The sequence below is a fragment of the Stenella coeruleoalba genome (assembly GCF_951394435.1).
Source record: "Stenella coeruleoalba genome assembly, chromosome: 20".
Taxonomy (NCBI): domain Eukaryota; kingdom Metazoa; phylum Chordata; class Mammalia; order Artiodactyla; family Delphinidae; genus Stenella; species Stenella coeruleoalba.
The window spans coordinates 48,316,158-48,333,345 of NC_137166.1; the positions used below are offsets into that span (position 1 = coordinate 48,316,158).

A 17,188-nucleotide genomic window follows, 5' to 3' on the forward strand; every position below is an offset into this window, starting at 1 on the left:
CAATAGTGGAAATCGACAATACAATCTGCCCCTGGTGCATTTTTTGGGTCTTTCACTCATCTAAAAATCGCCTAAAACTGCATTTTAAGCCTATCATTTCCCTTCTCCCCCCCTTTTTTTCCTCTGGTAGAGGGGGTACAGTTCTATTACACTGATCTGTTTCTTTCAGTCTTTTAAGATTCTGACTCTTCAAATATTTATCATGTTTTGTTTGTCAGTGAGATAAAGCTAAGCTCTACCGGCGTCAGAGAACTGCTTCACACGAAGGGGATCCTGGAAGTCGTTGGCCGAGAACTCCCAAGAGTTTGGGGTTGTTTTGTTTTGTTTTAAAGCTCCAACGGGGAGGACACGGCCCTTTCTCCTCTTTGGGCTCTGGGAAGTGTATTCCCCTGGACTCTATCCGGAAACGAGGGGCTGTGGCGTGTCTCCGGGGCTTCTGGGAAGTGTAGTTCCGAGCGCTGTGTAGTCAGAGGCACTTCCGCTCCGGGAAAGCGAGGCAGCCACCATTTTTTCGATCCGGGAGGTGAGTCGGCCCTGCACCCCCAAGACCCCTGCGAGCCTTTTCGGCCTGAGCGTGGGACTAGTCGCTACCTAGCCGGCTGTCTTAGGATGGAGAAGTCGCGCCCGCCGGCGGAGGCTGAGAGGTGGAGGGCGCAAGTGCGGCATCCTTCTGTTCTCCTCCCCCGCTTACCAAGCAGAGCTGCTACTTCTATCGGTACAATATATGGCGAGTTGTTGATTATCCGTGCGTCCTACTTTCCTCCTCTGGAAGACAGCGGGAGAGACGGTCACTACTGGGTAGGGTTGTGATTAGAATCGAGTGAGACCATACGTGTCAACAGCTTCGAACGCTGGTGTCACATAACGGGTTGGCTCTTGCTGTTGACGCAGTTCATTTTCTCACGAGCGCCCTTTTGACTGGACGCCCGAGTGAAGGGAGAGAGCGAGGAGCGATGGCACGGTCCTTCTGTCAGACATCGGGAGACAGCCCTTCCCGAGCTTTTCCCGAGCTTTTACTGATCTCGTTTTTTAGGAAGCACCGAGTCACCCCGCGCTAGTGCCTGGGGACGTCCCGCGGCAGTGTATCCGGGAGACGGATACAGTCGTGCTCTTCCACCACATCCTTTTCTTCGCCAGTCCTGAATTCGGAAACGGGAGGAAGGACGCACCTCTTGGCCCCTCACAGCATAGCCCCAGGTACACACTACTGAAAGGTCTTTGTTGGTCCGTCATCTGTTTTCAGTTAATCAGGTTTCCTTCACTTAGTAAATTACCGCTAGGAAAAAGATCAGTTGTCTGTTGACTACACCTGAGAATGTTTAATTGCTTGTTAATATGTACATGTGTTTTTCTACCACACGTACATGTGTTTTTAAAATATTCTTTAAAATATAAAATGTTTTATTTACTTTAAAATATTTTAAAATATTAAAAAAAATTTTATTGACGTATAGTTGATGTACAATGTTGTGTTAATTTCTGCTGTACAGCAGAGTGACTCAGTTATATTCTTTTTCATATTCGTTTCCATTGTGTGTATCACAGGATATTGAATATAGTTTCCTGTGCTATACAGGAGGACCTTGTTGTTTATCCATCCTATATATAATAGTTTGCCTCTGTTAATCCCAAACTCCCAATACTTCCCTCCCTCAGCCCCCTTCCCCTTGGCAACCACAAGTTGTTCTCTATGTCTGTGAGTCTGTTTCTGTTTCGTAGATAAGTTCATGTGTGTCGTGTTTTAGATTTCACATATAAGTGATATCGTATGGTATTTGTCTTTCTGACTTCGCTTAGTATGATAATCTCTAGGTCCATCCATGTTGCTGCAAATGGCATTATTTCATTCTTTTTAATGGCTGAGTAATATTCCATTGTATATATATATACTACATCTTCTTTATCCATTCATTTGTTAGTGGACATTTAGGTTGTTTCCATAAGCTTGGCTATTGTAAATAGTGCTGTTACTAACACTGGGGTGCATGTATCTATTCGAATTATAGTTTTGTCTGGGTATATGCCCAGAAGTGGAATTGCTGGATCATATGGCAACTCTACTTTTAGTTTTTCGAGGAACCTCCATACTGTTTTCCATAGTGGCTGCACTAAATTACATTCCCCCCAACAATGTAAGAGGGTTCCCTCTTCTCCACACCCTCTCCAGCATTTATTATTTGTAGACTTTTTAATGATGGCCATTCTGACCAATGTGAGGTGGTACCTCATTGCAGTTTTGATTTGCATTTCTCTAATTAGCAATGATGAGCATCTTTTCACATGCCTATTGGCCATCTGTATGTCTCCTTTGAAGAAATGTCTATTTGGGTCTTCCACCTCTTTTTCGATTGGGTTGTTTGAGTTGTACGAGCTGTTTGTATATTTTGGAAATTAAGCCCTTATCAAGTCCTATCATTTGCAAATATTTTCTCCCATTCCATAGGTTCTTTTCATTTTGTTTATGGTTTCCCTTGCTATGCAAAAGCTTATAAACTTGATTAGGCCCCATTTGTTTATTTTTTTCTTTTATTTCTATTGCCTTGGGAAAGTGACCTAGGAAAACATTGATATGATTTATGTCAGGGAATGTTTTGCCTATGTTCTCTTTTAAAAGAGTTTTATGGTGTCTTGTCTTATATTTAAGTTTTTAATCCATTTTGAGTTTATTTTTGTGTGTTCTAACTTCATTGATTTATGTAAAATATTTTTAAAATATTTATTTTTAAATCACTATGCTCTACATTTTTTCCTTTTATTCTCTTTTATTATCTTCAGTTTATTCCTTTTATTTACCCTCAACTCATTTGAAAATTGTGTGGTCTTATATTTTAACTTTTAAAAATGATATCTGTCTAAACAATCACTAGATTTAATCAGCATGTATTCTTATTCTGAAAAATATAGAGACTAAATAACCACCTTTTTTTTTTTTTTTTTTCCACTGCAGGCTAGGTTATAGGTTTACTTTTTATTAAAACCACCCTCAAAATTTGTCATATCGTTCTAGGTTGTTTTTTCTTTTAACAAAGATATTACCAACATATTTACATGTTTCCTTACCATCAGTTCTTTTAGGATTCATTTCGTTATAAATTTTCTTCTTTTTTTAAGCAGCTAAAATGTCTTTCTTCCTCTCTCCTATAAATAACCATTTAGTTGAGCATAGAAATCAAGATTCACGTTTTTTTCCTTCATTTTGGAAATATTCATATATTTTAGATCTCCATTCTGCTTCCCTGTTTTTGTCAACCTAATTGTCATTTTTATTAGGTAAATTATATTTTCTTTCTGGGAGCTTTAAGGATTTTTGTTGTTGTTTTTAGTTATTTATCCTTTGCCTTCCTGAGTTTCACTGTCATTTGTTTAGGAGTATATGTATTTTTATTTATACTGTTCAGAATTTCTATATGTGAACTCAGCAGTTATCTCTTGAAATAAAACCTCTCTGTAGTTGCTTCCATTCCCTTCTTACACTGCTATTAGACAAATGTTGGAGCCTCTCAAGCTATCTTCCATGTTTCTTGATTTTTATTTTGTCTCTTTTTCTTTTCTATGTGTTTTTCTTTATCTCCATGCACATAGGATGAAAGGCTTTTACCAATAAGCCTTTTCTGGCCTCAGTGAAATAAATTGACCGGAAATGATACTTTTTTAGAAAACTAATACAAGTGTGAGTAAAATATTATTAACTGGGCAACAAATTATTAAGTAAGGAGAAATTTTATGTCAGAATCAGGGCTTTCAGAAAATACAGGTGACTTTCATAGGAGAGCAGCCATATACAAAATCTAGATGCCTTTCAGGTCTCTTTTGTTGTTATTGTTAGAAAAGACATTGGCAGATACAGTTTCTGATGCAAAGGATCATCTGCTTTTTTGCAGCTGCAAGAAAAAGGGACTCCTATATTTTTAGAACTTTCCATCTACTCCTTGAATCCTTGGAACAACTCTATGTGGTGGGTATGGTTTACGAGGAGTGGCCAGGTGCATATCCTATCCTCATTGTGTAGATGACTGAAGAGAGGCACAGAGAGGTTTTTTGTAATACCCCTACATTACATGGATGCGTAGTATCTTTTCCAGGATTTAAACCTAGGACTTTGACTCCAGAACTCTTTGTTTTATTCTTTTCTTTTTTTTTTTTTCCGGTGCGTGGGCCTCTCACTGTTGTGGCCTCTCCCATTGTGGAGCACAGGCTCTGGACGCTCAGGCTCAGTGGCCGTGGCTCACGGGCCCAGCCGCTCCGTGGCATGTGGGATCTTCCCGGACCGGGGCACGAACCCGTGTCCCCTGCATCGGCAGGCGGACTCCCAACCACTGCGCCACCAGGGAAGCCCTTTTCTTTTTTTTTTAAACCCACATTGTTGTTACGTTGCGTTTCATTTCCTGCCACCCCCAGGATCAGAGATCTTTTTTTTCTTTAGGTTTTATTTTCATTATTATTCTTTTTTTTTTATTGAAGTATAGGTAATTTACAATGTTGTGTTAGTTTTAAGTGTACAGTAAAGTGATTCAGTTTTTTATATATATTCTTTTTCAGATCCTTTTCCATCATAGGTTATTATAAAGTACTGGGTATAGTTCCCTGTGCTATACAGTAGATCCTTGTTGTTTATCTGTTTTATATATAGTAGTGTCTATATGTTAATCCCAAACTCCAAATTTATTCCCCCTTCCTCCTCCCTCCCTTTTCCCCACCCACTATCCCCTTTGATAACCATGTTTGTTTTCTGTGTCTGTGAGTCTATTTCTGTTTTGTAAATAAGTTCATTTGTATCATTGTTTTAGATTCCACATATAAGTGATATTATATGATATTTGTCTTTGTCTGGCTTACTTCGCTTAGTATAATAATCTCTAAGTCCATCCATGTTGCTGAAAATGGCATTATTTCATTCTTTTTAATAGCTGAGTAATATTCCATTCCATACCACAACTTCTTTATTCATTCATCTGTCGATGGACATTTAGGTTGCTTCCATGTCTTAGCTGTTGTAAATAGTTCTATGAACATTGGGGTGCATGTATCATTTTTTAAAAAATTTTTATTGGAGTATAGTTGCTTTACAGTGTTGTTAGTTTCTGCTGTACAGCAAAGTGAATCAGCCATACGTATACATATGTCCCCTCTTTTTTAGATTTCCTTCCCATTTAGGTCACCACAGGTCACTGAGTAGAGTTTCCTGTGCTGTACAGTAGGTTCTCATTAGTTATCTCTTTTATACATAATAGTGTATATGTGTCAATCTGAATCTCCCAATTCATCCCACCCCCCTCTTCCCCCCTTGGTATCCATAAGTTTGTTCTCAACGTGTGTCTCTATTTCTGATTTGCAAATAAGTTCATCTGTACCGTTTTTCTAGATTCCACATAGAAGTGATACTATACGATATCTGTTTTTCTCTTTCTGACTTACTTCACTCTGTATGACAGTCTGTAGATTTATCCACATCTCTGCCAATGGCACTATTTCATTCCTTTTTATGGTAGAGTAATATTCCATTGTATACATGTACCACATCTTGTTTATCCATTCCTATGTTGATGGACATTTTTTTAAAATATTTATTTATTTATTTGCTTGCATGGGGTCTTAGTTGCAGCAGGCGGGCTCCTTAGTTGCGGCTCTAGGGCTTCTTAGTTGCGGCTTGCCGGCTCCTTAGTTGCAGCACACAGGCTCCTTAGTTGTGGCATGCGAACTCTTAGTTGCGGCATGCATGTGGGATCTAGTTCCCTGACCAGGGATCGAACCTGGGCCCCCTGCATTGGGAGCAGTCTTATCCACTGTGCCACCAGTGAAGTCCCATGTTTTATGTAATTTTTATTGGGCCGTTATTTCTTACTACAAAAATAACTTATCAGCATTGTGCATATGTCTTTTTGAATTAGAGTTTTCTCTGGATATATGCCCAGAAGGGAGATTGCTGGATCCTATGGTAGCTCTGTTTGTAGTTTTTTAAGGAACTTCCATACTGTTGTCCATAGTGGCTGTACCAATTTATATTGGCACCAACAGTGTAGGAGGGTTCCCTTTTCTCCACATTCTCTCCGGCATGTATTATTTGTAGACTTTAATGATGGCCATTCTGACTGATGTGAGGTGATACCTCATTGTAGTTTTGATTTGCATTTCTCTAATAATTAGCAGTGTTGAGCATCTTGTCATGTGCCTTTTGGCCATTTTGTATGTCTTCTTTGGAGATGCCTATTTAGGTCTTCTGCCCATTTTTTGATTGGGTTGTTTGCTTTTTTGATATTAAGCTGTATGAGCTGTTTGTATATTTTGGAAATCAGTCCCTTCAGTAGCATAATTTGCAAATATTTTCTCCCAGTCCATAGATCGTCTTTTCATTTTTTTTTTTATGGTAGGATCAGCAGTCTTTATGGTAGGGATACTGTGTTTGGTTGTGCTGGTTGTTAACTGTCCAGTGGCTGCTGGCTGACAGTCCTGCTAGTAGCTGCAGTCTACTCCAAGCTCTGCTTACCAAGCTGTACGTGAGCACCTCTGCCTGGGAGTACGCGTGCTCATGTGTAATTTCTGCAGAGATCCACATGGGCTCCTGACAGCCCTGGCCTGCATCTCATGGCTTCTTTGTCCTTCCCCAGTTATGCCTTCTCAGGAATCTGACCTTCCCCGGAAGGAGTGGGAGAAAATGACTGAGTTTCAGGTAAGTAAGGCATTGCTTTCTGACTCCTAAGGGATTTTATTTCTCAAAGATTGGACACACCTTTTTTCTCTTCCTTGGAAAGGTTAATGAACACGACACACCTTGCGTGCATGTTGTGTGCCAGACTGTGCGTTTTGTTTGGTTTATTTTATCATCTTTATTTCACAAAGCAATCTTTGAAAAATTGTGGAAACTTGGAATAGAGAAAGATAATTTACCCTACTACTCTGTTTACAAACTACCTCTTTTTGCTTTCTCATATTCCTTTTCCCTCAGGCATTCACAGCTATATATTTGTAATATTTGAATTGATGGGACATACTTATAAACATTAGGTAAAGGTTTAATATCTCTAATTCTCATCAAAATTAGTAAAATAAAGTAAGACCCAACTGGAATATGAGTAAAAGAAGGAAATGGAGCGTCACAATAATGGAAAGTAAATTTATGAAGAAAATAATTTAATAACTAAATGTGTACAAACGTTAATGAAAGCTTTCTATTTATTTATTTCACTTAGATTGTTGAAGATTTTCTTTTTTTAAAAAAACGGAATTATGTCTTATTTGGCCAGTGTAGAGATTCAGGAACATTTGTACTCCCTCATATGAAAGGTGAATTGGGAAAACCTTTTGAGACAGAAATCTGCCATTATGCTTTCAAAAATTTTAAAGTGCAGTTGCTACTTCTTGGTTGAGATCTCTGTGAAAGGAGCTTTACAGCAGATGATGATAAGTAAAAATCTGTAACTAATTGTGCTTTATTTGGATTGATTAAAGCTACATCATCAGTTCTAAGGAATACTATGCTATGCAGTCACAAAATGGAATGAAAGAGATTTTAATGATACTGCTTGCTTAAATTTATTGAGCACTTCTTATGTGCCAGGCGCCATTGTAAGTGCTTTACACGTGTTCATTCGTCTAATCCTTTCAAACACCTTGTGATTGAGACACCATTATAGAGAAGAGGAAATTAAGATAGTGAGAGGTAAAGGAATTTGCCCAGGGTCCTGTCATTAAAACCTTGAAATTTGAACTCACCCTGTGCCTTCACCAGCTGTGCGTGTGGCAGCAGGTGGTTATGGCTTTTGCCTTGAAAGCATAGGTGAGGAGCTGTGTACCTGTCCTGGAGGGTTGCAGAAAGCCTGTGAACTTTGCGAATATTAAAAGCAGAGATAGAGTGGGACAGCGGGGAGGTGACATCACTGTCACTGAGAGGGGCAAGTGTTGGGACTGAAAACTGCCTGGAGTCCCTCCAAATCGGTAACCATTTTTTGGGTTAATCTTCTTTATCCTTCTCGATGCTGCCCTTCTTCCAATGGAGGTTGTGAGATTGAGGTGACATGTGTTTGATGTCGTAGGAGGCGGTGACCTTCAAGGACGTGGCCGTGACCTTCACCGAGGAGGAGCTGGGGCTGCTGGACTCTGCCCAGAGGAAATTGTACCAGGATGTGATGGTGGAGAACTTCCGGAACCTGGTCTCAGTGGGTGAGGACGGGCACTCTCTGACCCTGAACTTCAAGTCTCTTGAGAGTGTCTGGTCCTCAGCTGTTCAAAGCTTTGGACCTTGTGAAGTGGTTCCTTGACCTTGAAGACACAAGTTTTTCCAATCCATAGGTTTTTCTGGTCCCTCTCTGCTCAGGCAAAATTCCATCCGGGGTGATTTTGCCTCCTTGGGGACATCTGGCAATGTCTGGAGACAGTTTTGATTGTCACAGCTGAGGGAGGGGTGCTGCTGGCATCTAGTGGCTAGTGGTGCTGTTAAACGTCCTACGATGCACAGGACCACCTCCCCCCACCACACAGAATTAGCCAGTGCAGAATATCGGTAGTGCCTCAGCTGAGAAACCCTGTTTTAGATGATCTATAAACGGGCAGCTTAGCTTCTATACTTTGTCTTTCAGATACTTTGGTGGATCTTGGAGTCAACTTAGTTCATTGTACTGGCATTAGTTTTTTTTTTCAGTGAAATAGAATAAAATGGAATACGAATAGAAACTGTCAGAGTTCCTTATCAAGATCCCCTCACATTGTAGCAAAAACTGTGACCGTTTGCAGTAAGTGGTATGAGAGTGTGGGAAATATGATAAAAACAGACATTGGTTAAATCTAATTTTATCTATATGTAGACATGAACTAGGTTGTGACCTCAATTTGTTTTTCTTTTTTTGATTGAAGTATAGTTGATTTACAATGTTGTGTTAGTTTCAGGTGTACAGCAAAATGATTCAATTATATATATATTCTTTTTCAGATTCTTTTCTCTTATAGGTTGTTACAGAATATTGAGTATAGTTCCCTGAATTCATTTCTTATTACAATTTGTGATCACTTGAGGGTTATAGAACTTGGACAAAGATCTATTTAAGCTGTGTGTTCATCTTAAATATATATATCTGCCTTTTCCTAGGACATCTTCCCTTCAAGCCAGATATGGTGTCCCAGTTGGAGACAGAAGAAAAGATTTGGATGATGGAGAGAGAAACCCAAAGAAACGGGCATTCCAGTGAGAACCGCAAAGCTATTATTTCAGGTACCAGCTAATCTTCTCTCCACGTCCGTGATGACCGCTCTTGTCCACGTGCTGTCATCTCTTGCCTGGACTGTGACAGCTTCCTCCAAACTGGTCTCCATGCTTCTGCTCTTGCACTCCTGTAACCTCTTCTCCATATGGTAGCCAGACTGGTTCTTTAGAAAGCAAGTAAGATCATACCATTCCTCTGTCCAAAACCCTCCCAAGGCCTCCCCTTTCACTCTGAGTCCTTACAGTGGATTGCAGGGCCCTACCTGATCTGGCCTCCTCACTGAGTTCCTCTTTGATCACCCATCCTTTTACCCTTTCTTAGATCATTCATATCATCCTGGCCCCTTTGGAGTGTTTTCTTGTTTCCCAACCTTCGACTAGCTCTCTGCCTCAGTGTAGAGGCCCGCAGCCACTCCCTTACTCACTCAGGTCTTTGCTCAAATTTCATCTCATCAGACAGACCTTGTGTGTCTGCCCCATTTACAGTGCCATTCTCTCTCCATTCTCCGTGCCCTCACCCTGCCTTATTTTGTATCGAAGCACTGATAACCTCCTGACCTCGTAACTTGTCTTTATTTACTTGTTCCTCATCCGTCTCCCCTTGAAAGTAGGAATTTGGGCAATTGTATTTACTGTCTCTACCCAAAGCCTCCGATGAGCCTTCTGCATAGTAGATGCTCAGTACGTAATTGTTGAATGAAGATATTACTTTAAAAATTACTATTTTGGGGCTTCCCTCATGGCGCAGTGGTTGAGATTCCGCCTGCCGATGCAGGGGACGCGGGTTCATGCTCCGGTCCGGGAAGATCCCACATGCCGCAGAGCGGCTGGGCCTGTGAGCCATGGCCGCTGAGCCTGCGCGTCCGGAGCCTGTGCTCCGCAACGGGAGAGGCCACAACAGTGAGAGACCCATGTACCGAAAAAAAAAAAAAATCCTATTCTTTTGAGTAAAAGTGAGGAAGCTCTCCTCACAGCTCTTCCTGACCTATGACCCCAGCCTTCTTCATCTGTGAAGACCACCTCATCCTCTGGATCCCCAGCCATTGTTTCACTTTTCTCCCCAGCCTTTCAAGGCCCTCTGTTCTCCTGCCTTTGCTCAGATCCTCAGTTTACTTCACTGTTTGACCTCCTCTTCCTTTCTCTCCCCTTCCTTCCCTTCTCTTTAATTTGCATATTCCTCAGTTCTACCCATTTAAAAACATCAGATATTCCTAGGGAATGTAAATGTATATACTCTCCCTCTGCCTGAAAAACGAAGGAGAGAAGCTTATCTGCAAACATGATAGATTAGGCCCTGAATTCTGAGAGTGGTTAATGGATATAACCATCTGCATTTGTCCATCTCCCTCCTCATGTCTACATGTTGCTTCACGTTTGATGCATTCAGGAATATTACTGGAAAGGGTGTCATTCTCTTTTTCTTTTTTTTAATTGAAGTGTAGATGATTTACAGTGATGTGTTAGTTTCACTGGGGTTCATTTCAGGAATCATGATCCTACGTATTGTTACACTTCAGTTTTGTGTCATAGACCAAGTCTTTTTTTAACAAATCTGGTAGCATTTTCTGCCACCCTTTCTCAAAGGTTTTTTTGACCTCTTCAGCATCCGCATGTTTCAGGATTTTGCATCCATGCTTCAAGTACAAATACTACCTAAAATGTTCTTTATAGGTCACTGGCGTGCAAAATAAAGAGCTTGTTTTTGTAGGGATTCTTTTTTTTTTTAATGTATTTATTTATTTTTGGCCGCATTGGGTCTTCGTTGCTGCGCATGGGCTTTCTCTAGTTGCGGCGAGTGGGGGCTACTCTTTTTTGCGGTGCACAGGCTTCTCATCGCCGTAGCTTCTCCTGTTGCGGAGCACAGGCTTTAGAGGCATGGGCTTCAGTAGTTGTGGCACGTGGGCTCAGTAGTTGTGGCTCACAGGCTCTAGAGCGCAGGCTCAGTAGTTGTGGCACACAGGCTTAGTTGCTCCGAGGCATGTGGGATCTTCCCGGACCACGGCTCGAATCCATGTCCCCTGCATTGGCAGGTGGATTCTTAACCACTGCGCCACCAGGGAAGTCCCGCGTTCCCTTTTTTTTACGGACCCTTGTGACTTCTTTGGGCTCATCTCAAGATCCTTAATTTAATCAGATCTGAAGTCCCTTTTGCTGTGTACATTAACATGTTCGCAGGTTCCAGGGATTAGGGCATGGACATCTTTAGGATGTTCAGTTAGCCTACCATACCCTGAAATGTGCACATACCTGTTGGGACTTGTTCAGTTTATATTATTTGAATGTAACTTTCTATTTAAGCAAATTAATCATTCAGGACTTGGCACCACTTTAAACATTTTAAGCCAGTGGCTTCCATACGTTTTTAACTATGACTCTCAATAAGAAATATTTTACATCCCGACCAAGTATAGATGTAACATACGTGCATATTTATGTGTATGTCTGCAGCTGAAACAAGCATTTTATATAGTGTTATCCTTACTGCTTGTGATATGCTTTTCATATTTTTATTATTTATTTCCACATAATTCTATTGTTTTAAATTTAATTTTTATTTTATATTGGGTATAGTTGATTTACAATGTTGTGTTAGTTTCATGTGTACAACAAAGTGGTTCAGTTATACATACACACATATCTATTCTTTTTCAGATTCTTTTCCCATATAGGTTATTACAGAATATTGAGGGTTTTTTTTTCCCCTCCCTGGCCGCACCATGCAGCTTGTGGGATCTTAGTTCCCCAACTAGGGATCGAACCTAGCCCTGGCAGTGAAAGTGCTGAGTCCTAATCACTGGACCACCAGGGAATTCCCACTTCTTTTTCTTTGAAGTGTCACAATGTATGGAATGGATTTCACAGTTCACGAGTATATGCCAGCAATTTGAGAAATTCTGTTACAGTGGGGATGAAACAATGAAGAAATCAAAGTGCTTGTTTTCCTCATGATTGTTACATCCTAGTTCTTCTAAATGGGCAGGAAAAAATTAAGAAGTACATAGTAAATCAAATAATAAGTGCCATGGGGGAAAAGAAAGCAGAGTAAGGCAGATGGGAAGAGTGGAAGGTGTGTTGGGGTGGGAGGAATTATCTTATACTGGGTGATAGGAAGGCCTCACCCAGTTGAGTGACATTTGAGCAGAGAGACCCGAAGGGAATGAGAGAAAAAGCAAGGTTCGCAGCTTCCTGGGCAAAAGCTTTCCAAGCTGAACATAACTCTCCCTCTCCTCCATTCAGGGTTGCCTTTGAGAATCTGTTCTCTTTCTTCTCCTCCCAGGTTCTTTCTCAGCTGTCCAAGGTTAGTTTTCCCTTTCCCCCTTCTTTTTACAGAGACCAGAATCACTCCCAGGCTTAGAAAAATGAATGTTATTATCCCAACCACTTCCCAAATTTACCTGGTAGATCATATCTACCAGGACCTAAAGTACTATTTAATGTCTACAGTCTGTGCTTTCCTAACCTAATTCAGTAGAAGCCCACTTGTCATAAACCTGCTAAGGAACAAGTGATTAGGCTTTTAATTGACGTTGCTGTAGGTTGGAAGGTGGGTTGTCTTTGTTGCCCTGCAGCCATCCCATTTCAAACCTACAGCTCTTCTATTAAACCATTAGACCTGTGGTTCTAAATAGGTCACATTTACAGAAAAGTCTCTTGACCCTGTTCTTCGCTTCCACTTACACGAAAAAACATAACAAAAGGATAAGTGGTGTGGTACAGACATGACCCTTTCTCTGGTTTTTTTAAGGCCTTATCCCTGAGTGTGAAATCCCGATGTTTCTGAACAAAGCATTTACTTGTCCTCACCTCTGAATATCGCTTTTTCTTTTAGGCAGCAAGAATCCCGATGAGGTGGAGACTCTTGGAAAAGTCGCATTAAAATACCTTTCATGTGAAGAGCCGTCTTGCTGGCAAATCTGGAAACAGGTCGCAAGTGATTCAACGTGCTGTCTTCAGAGGAGGACTTCCCATTTCCTACAAGGTGATTCTCTTCAGGTTTCTGAAAATGAGAACCATATGATGAACCACAAAGGCGATAGTTCCAGTTACCTTGAAAATCAAGTGTTTTTGATTTCGAGAACCCAGGATTCCTGTGGGAATATGTATGTGAGTGAGTCAGGGAATCAGAGTAGAGGTAAGCAAATGAACGGGAAAAACAACCCATGTATATGTGAAGCCTTCATGAAGAAATCACCCCTGAGTGATCCTGTTACAACTGACACAGAACAGAAACCCTGCAAAGGAGACACACTGTATCCCTGTAGAGAGTGTGGGAGAAGCTTCAGTGATAGCGAAGTACTCCCAATTCATCCGAGGGTTCACCTGGGAGAGAAATGCTCCCATCTGCAAAGTCATCAAAGAATTCACCCGCGAGGAAAAGTCGATAAATGTGAATCCGGCGATGGTTTCAATAGGAACTCCTTTCATCCCCGTCAATCTAATCACACGGGAGAGAAGTCCTATAGGTGTGACAGTTGTGGCAAGGGATTCAGTAGCAGCACAGGCCTTATCATCCACTATAGGACACACACGGGGGAGAAGCCTTACAAATGCGAGGAGTGCGGTAAATGCTTTAGCCAAAGTTCAAATTTTCAGTGCCATCAGAGAGTCCACACCGAAGAGAAACCGTACAAGTGCGACGAGTGCGGGAAGGGCTTCGGCTGGAGCGTTAACCTTCGTGTTCACCAGAGGGTCCACAGGGGTGAGAAACCCTATAAGTGTGAGGAGTGTGGGAAGGGCTTCACACAGGCCGCACATTATCACATACATCAGAGGGTCCACACTGGGGAGAAGCCCTACAAATGCGATGTCTGCGGCAAGGGGTTCAGTCACAATTCCCCTTTGATATGCCACCGGAGGGTCCACACTGGAGAGAAACCGTACAGATGTGAGGCGTGCGGGAAGGGCTTCACCCGTAACACAGATCTTCACATCCACTTCCGTGTCCACACGGGAGAGAAACCCTACAAATGCAAGGAGTGTGGGAAGGGCTTCAGTCAGGCTTCCAATCTTCAAGTCCACCAGAACGTCCACACCGGGGAGAAACGATTCAAATGCGAGACGTGTGGGAAGGGCTTCAGTCAGTCGTCAAAGCTGCAGACCCACCAGAGAGTCCACACAGGGGAAAAGCCCTACAGATGCGACATGTGCGGTAAGGACTTCAGTTACAGTTCAAATCTTAAACTGCACCAAGTCATTCACACTGGAGAAAAACCGTATAAATGTGAGGAGTGTGGGAAGGGCTTCAGTTGGAGATCAAACCTTCATGCTCATCAGAGAGTCCACTCAGGAGAGAAACCCTACAAATGTGAGGCGTGTGATAAGAGCTTCAGTCAGGCCATAGATTTCCGGGTCCATCAGAGAGTCCACACGGGCGAGAAACCCTACAAGTGTGGTGTCTGTGGGAAGGGCTTCAGCCAGTCCTCTGGTCTTCAGTCCCATCAGAGGGTCCACACTGGGGAGAAGCCCTACAGATGCAACATGTGTGGAAAGGGCTTTCGTTACAGTTCACAGTTTATATACCACCAGAGGGGCCACACTGGTGAAAAGCCTTACAAATGTGAGGAGTGTGGGAAGGCCTTCGGGCGGAGCCTGAATCTTCGCCATCACCAGAGGGTCCACACAGGAGAGAAACCCCACAAGTGTGAGGAGTGTGGGAAGGCCTTCAGTCTCCCCTCCAATCTTAGAGTCCATCTGAGTGTTCACGCTCGGGAGAAACTGTTTAAATGTGAGGAGTGTGGGAAGGGCTTCAGTCAGAGTTCTCGGCTTCACGCCCACCAGAGGGTCCACACAGGAGAAAAACCATACAAGTGTGACATATGTGGTAAGGACTTCAGTCACCGTTCACGGCTTACATACCATCAGAAAGTCCACACTGGCAAGAGTCTTTAAAAGTGAGAAGTCTGTTAGACATCAGTCAGTATGCACATCTTCAAGGTTTTGGAGAGTCCACGCTGCTGATAAACTCTATGAAGTATTGAGAGTGGAAAGGGATTCCTTCAGATGGAATCTTCCCAGCAAATCCATTAAAATGGTGACATAGAACCATACGTAGTAACGGGAGAAATAGGTTGTAACCCTCTTGGTAAGATCCACGTGATATAAATGATCTCTCAAAGTGAATATATGCCTAAAGACAGTGTGTGAAAAGGATATTTGCCATATACTAACTAGTTTTTTTTTTTGAGGGGGGATGTCAAGGAGGCCTTTGGGGTCATTTTTCCATCAACTTCCATTTTATACTTGTTTACAGTGACCGTTATTTTTACTAAAGCTGTAAAACTATGAAAAATGAATAAAATTACTAAAAATTTCCTGTAGCCAAGAATTTGTAATATGATTGCTTTATTTCATCTGATACATTGGATTAAAATTAAGGAATAGATCCCCAGAGATGAACCTTTGATCTTCAGAAGTAAATACATATCTGCCGCAGATGTATATAAAGGAATGTTCATTGCATTATTGTTTATAATAGCAAGCATAGAAATAATCAGTTGGGTTGCCAAAGTATTTTATGATTTACTTATCCAGTGCAAATTTTGCTATGGATGTTGGAAGATGTCCAGAATACATTAACCTGGAAAAACACAAAGCATGGAATTTTTGTGTGATCTCATTAAAAAAGAACAAAAAAGTATTTATTTTTACTTATCTCTAAATGATGGGATTTTGCTTGACATAAATTTTTACATTTCTTTAAACTTCGTTTTGAAATAATTTAAAACTTTCCAAATATTGTAAAAATTATATAAAATCTCTCATGTACCCTGTATTCAGATTCACCAGTTAACATGTTTGAGTCATTATTCTCTTAATGTATGTGAACGTGTATATATGCACACACATATTGACATATGCTTTTTTTTAACCATGAGAATGTTCCAGACCTCTTAGCCTTTGCATCTGAATACCTAAGAAATACTGTAAGAACAAGGATATTCACTTACATATCTACAGCACAAGTATAGCATTCAGGAAAATTGAATATTGATGCATAACGTCTAACCTCCAGACCTTATTCAAATTTTAGCAGTTGTCTCTCTCTCTTTCTCTCCCTCTCCCCCTCCTCCTTCCCTCTCTCTTTCCTTTTTCTTTATTTTTTTGGTAGGTGACAGGATTAAAATCAATTTATTAACAAATCTTCAAAGAAAGGTCTATATTTGCCTTTCACATAATTTGATTATTCACCATATGAATATCCAGTTGTTCCTATACCAATTACTGAACATTTCCCTTATTCCCCACTACTATGCAGTGCCACTTTTGAAGAAAATCAGTAATCTGTATATGATTAGATGGATGTCTTGACTCTCAATTCCCTTTGATTGGTCTACTTTTCAGTAATTTTACCAATACCACACTGCTTCAGTTACCATAGCTTTGCAACGAGTCTTGATATTTGGTAGAAAACATTTTCTCATCTTGATCTCTTTTTAGGTGTCTTGGCAGTTTCCAGTTAGGGTAATAGGAGATACAAACAGAACCACCCATGAAGTATGCTTTCCAAAACAAAATAAACCTGAATCAAATTGAACCTCTAATTCTAACCACTGGTACACAGGAAATACATATGGAGAAATATTTGTAACAACATGAATAAAACTGTAGGGCATATGCTAAATGAAATAAGAGAGAAAGAAAAATAATGCATGGTATTAGTTATATGTGGAATCTAAGGGGGAAAAAAGGTCAAACTTAGAAACGTAGTGTGGTGGTGGTTGTTGCCTGGGGAATGGGGGGAGGTTGGTTATGAAAAGGGTACAAACTTTCAGCTTTAAGATGAACAAGGTCTGAGGATCTAATCTATGGTGACTACAGTTGATGATGCAGTATTGTATAGTTTAAATTTGCTAAGAGAGTAGATATTAAAGGTTCTCACTCCTCTCCCTCCAAAAGAGTTAGCTATGTGAAGTGATGAATGTGTTAATTCACTTGTGGGAGTCCTTTCACAATGTATATCAATTCATCACATATACTTTAAATATATTACAATTT

At 40.9% G+C, this 17,188-nt stretch overlaps 1 protein-coding gene across 3 annotated transcripts; it reads left to right on the plus strand.

Annotated features, from left to right (window-relative positions):
• Positions 1-486: 486 nt before the first annotated feature.
• Positions 487-15,814, plus strand: LOC307178847 (uncharacterized protein). Of its 3 annotated transcripts, XM_079907432.1 has the most exons (7): positions 487-523; positions 1,034-1,197; positions 3,882-3,955; positions 6,606-6,667; positions 8,031-8,157; positions 9,080-9,202; positions 13,023-15,814. In XM_079907432.1, the coding sequence occupies exons 4-7, from the start codon at positions 6,608-6,610 to the stop codon at positions 15,080-15,082; spliced, it is 2,370 nt and encodes a 789-aa protein (XP_079763558.1). In that variant the 5' UTR covers positions 487-523; positions 1,034-1,197; positions 3,882-3,955; positions 6,606-6,607; the 3' UTR covers positions 15,083-15,814. The 3 variants fall into 3 exon arrangements, with proteins under 3 accessions (XP_079763558.1, XP_079763556.1, XP_079763557.1); XM_079907430.1 differs by lacking the exon at positions 3,882-3,955; XM_079907431.1 differs by lacking the exons at positions 487-523; positions 3,882-3,955 and adding an exon at positions 531-715.
• Positions 15,815-17,188: the final 1,374 nt, after the last annotated feature.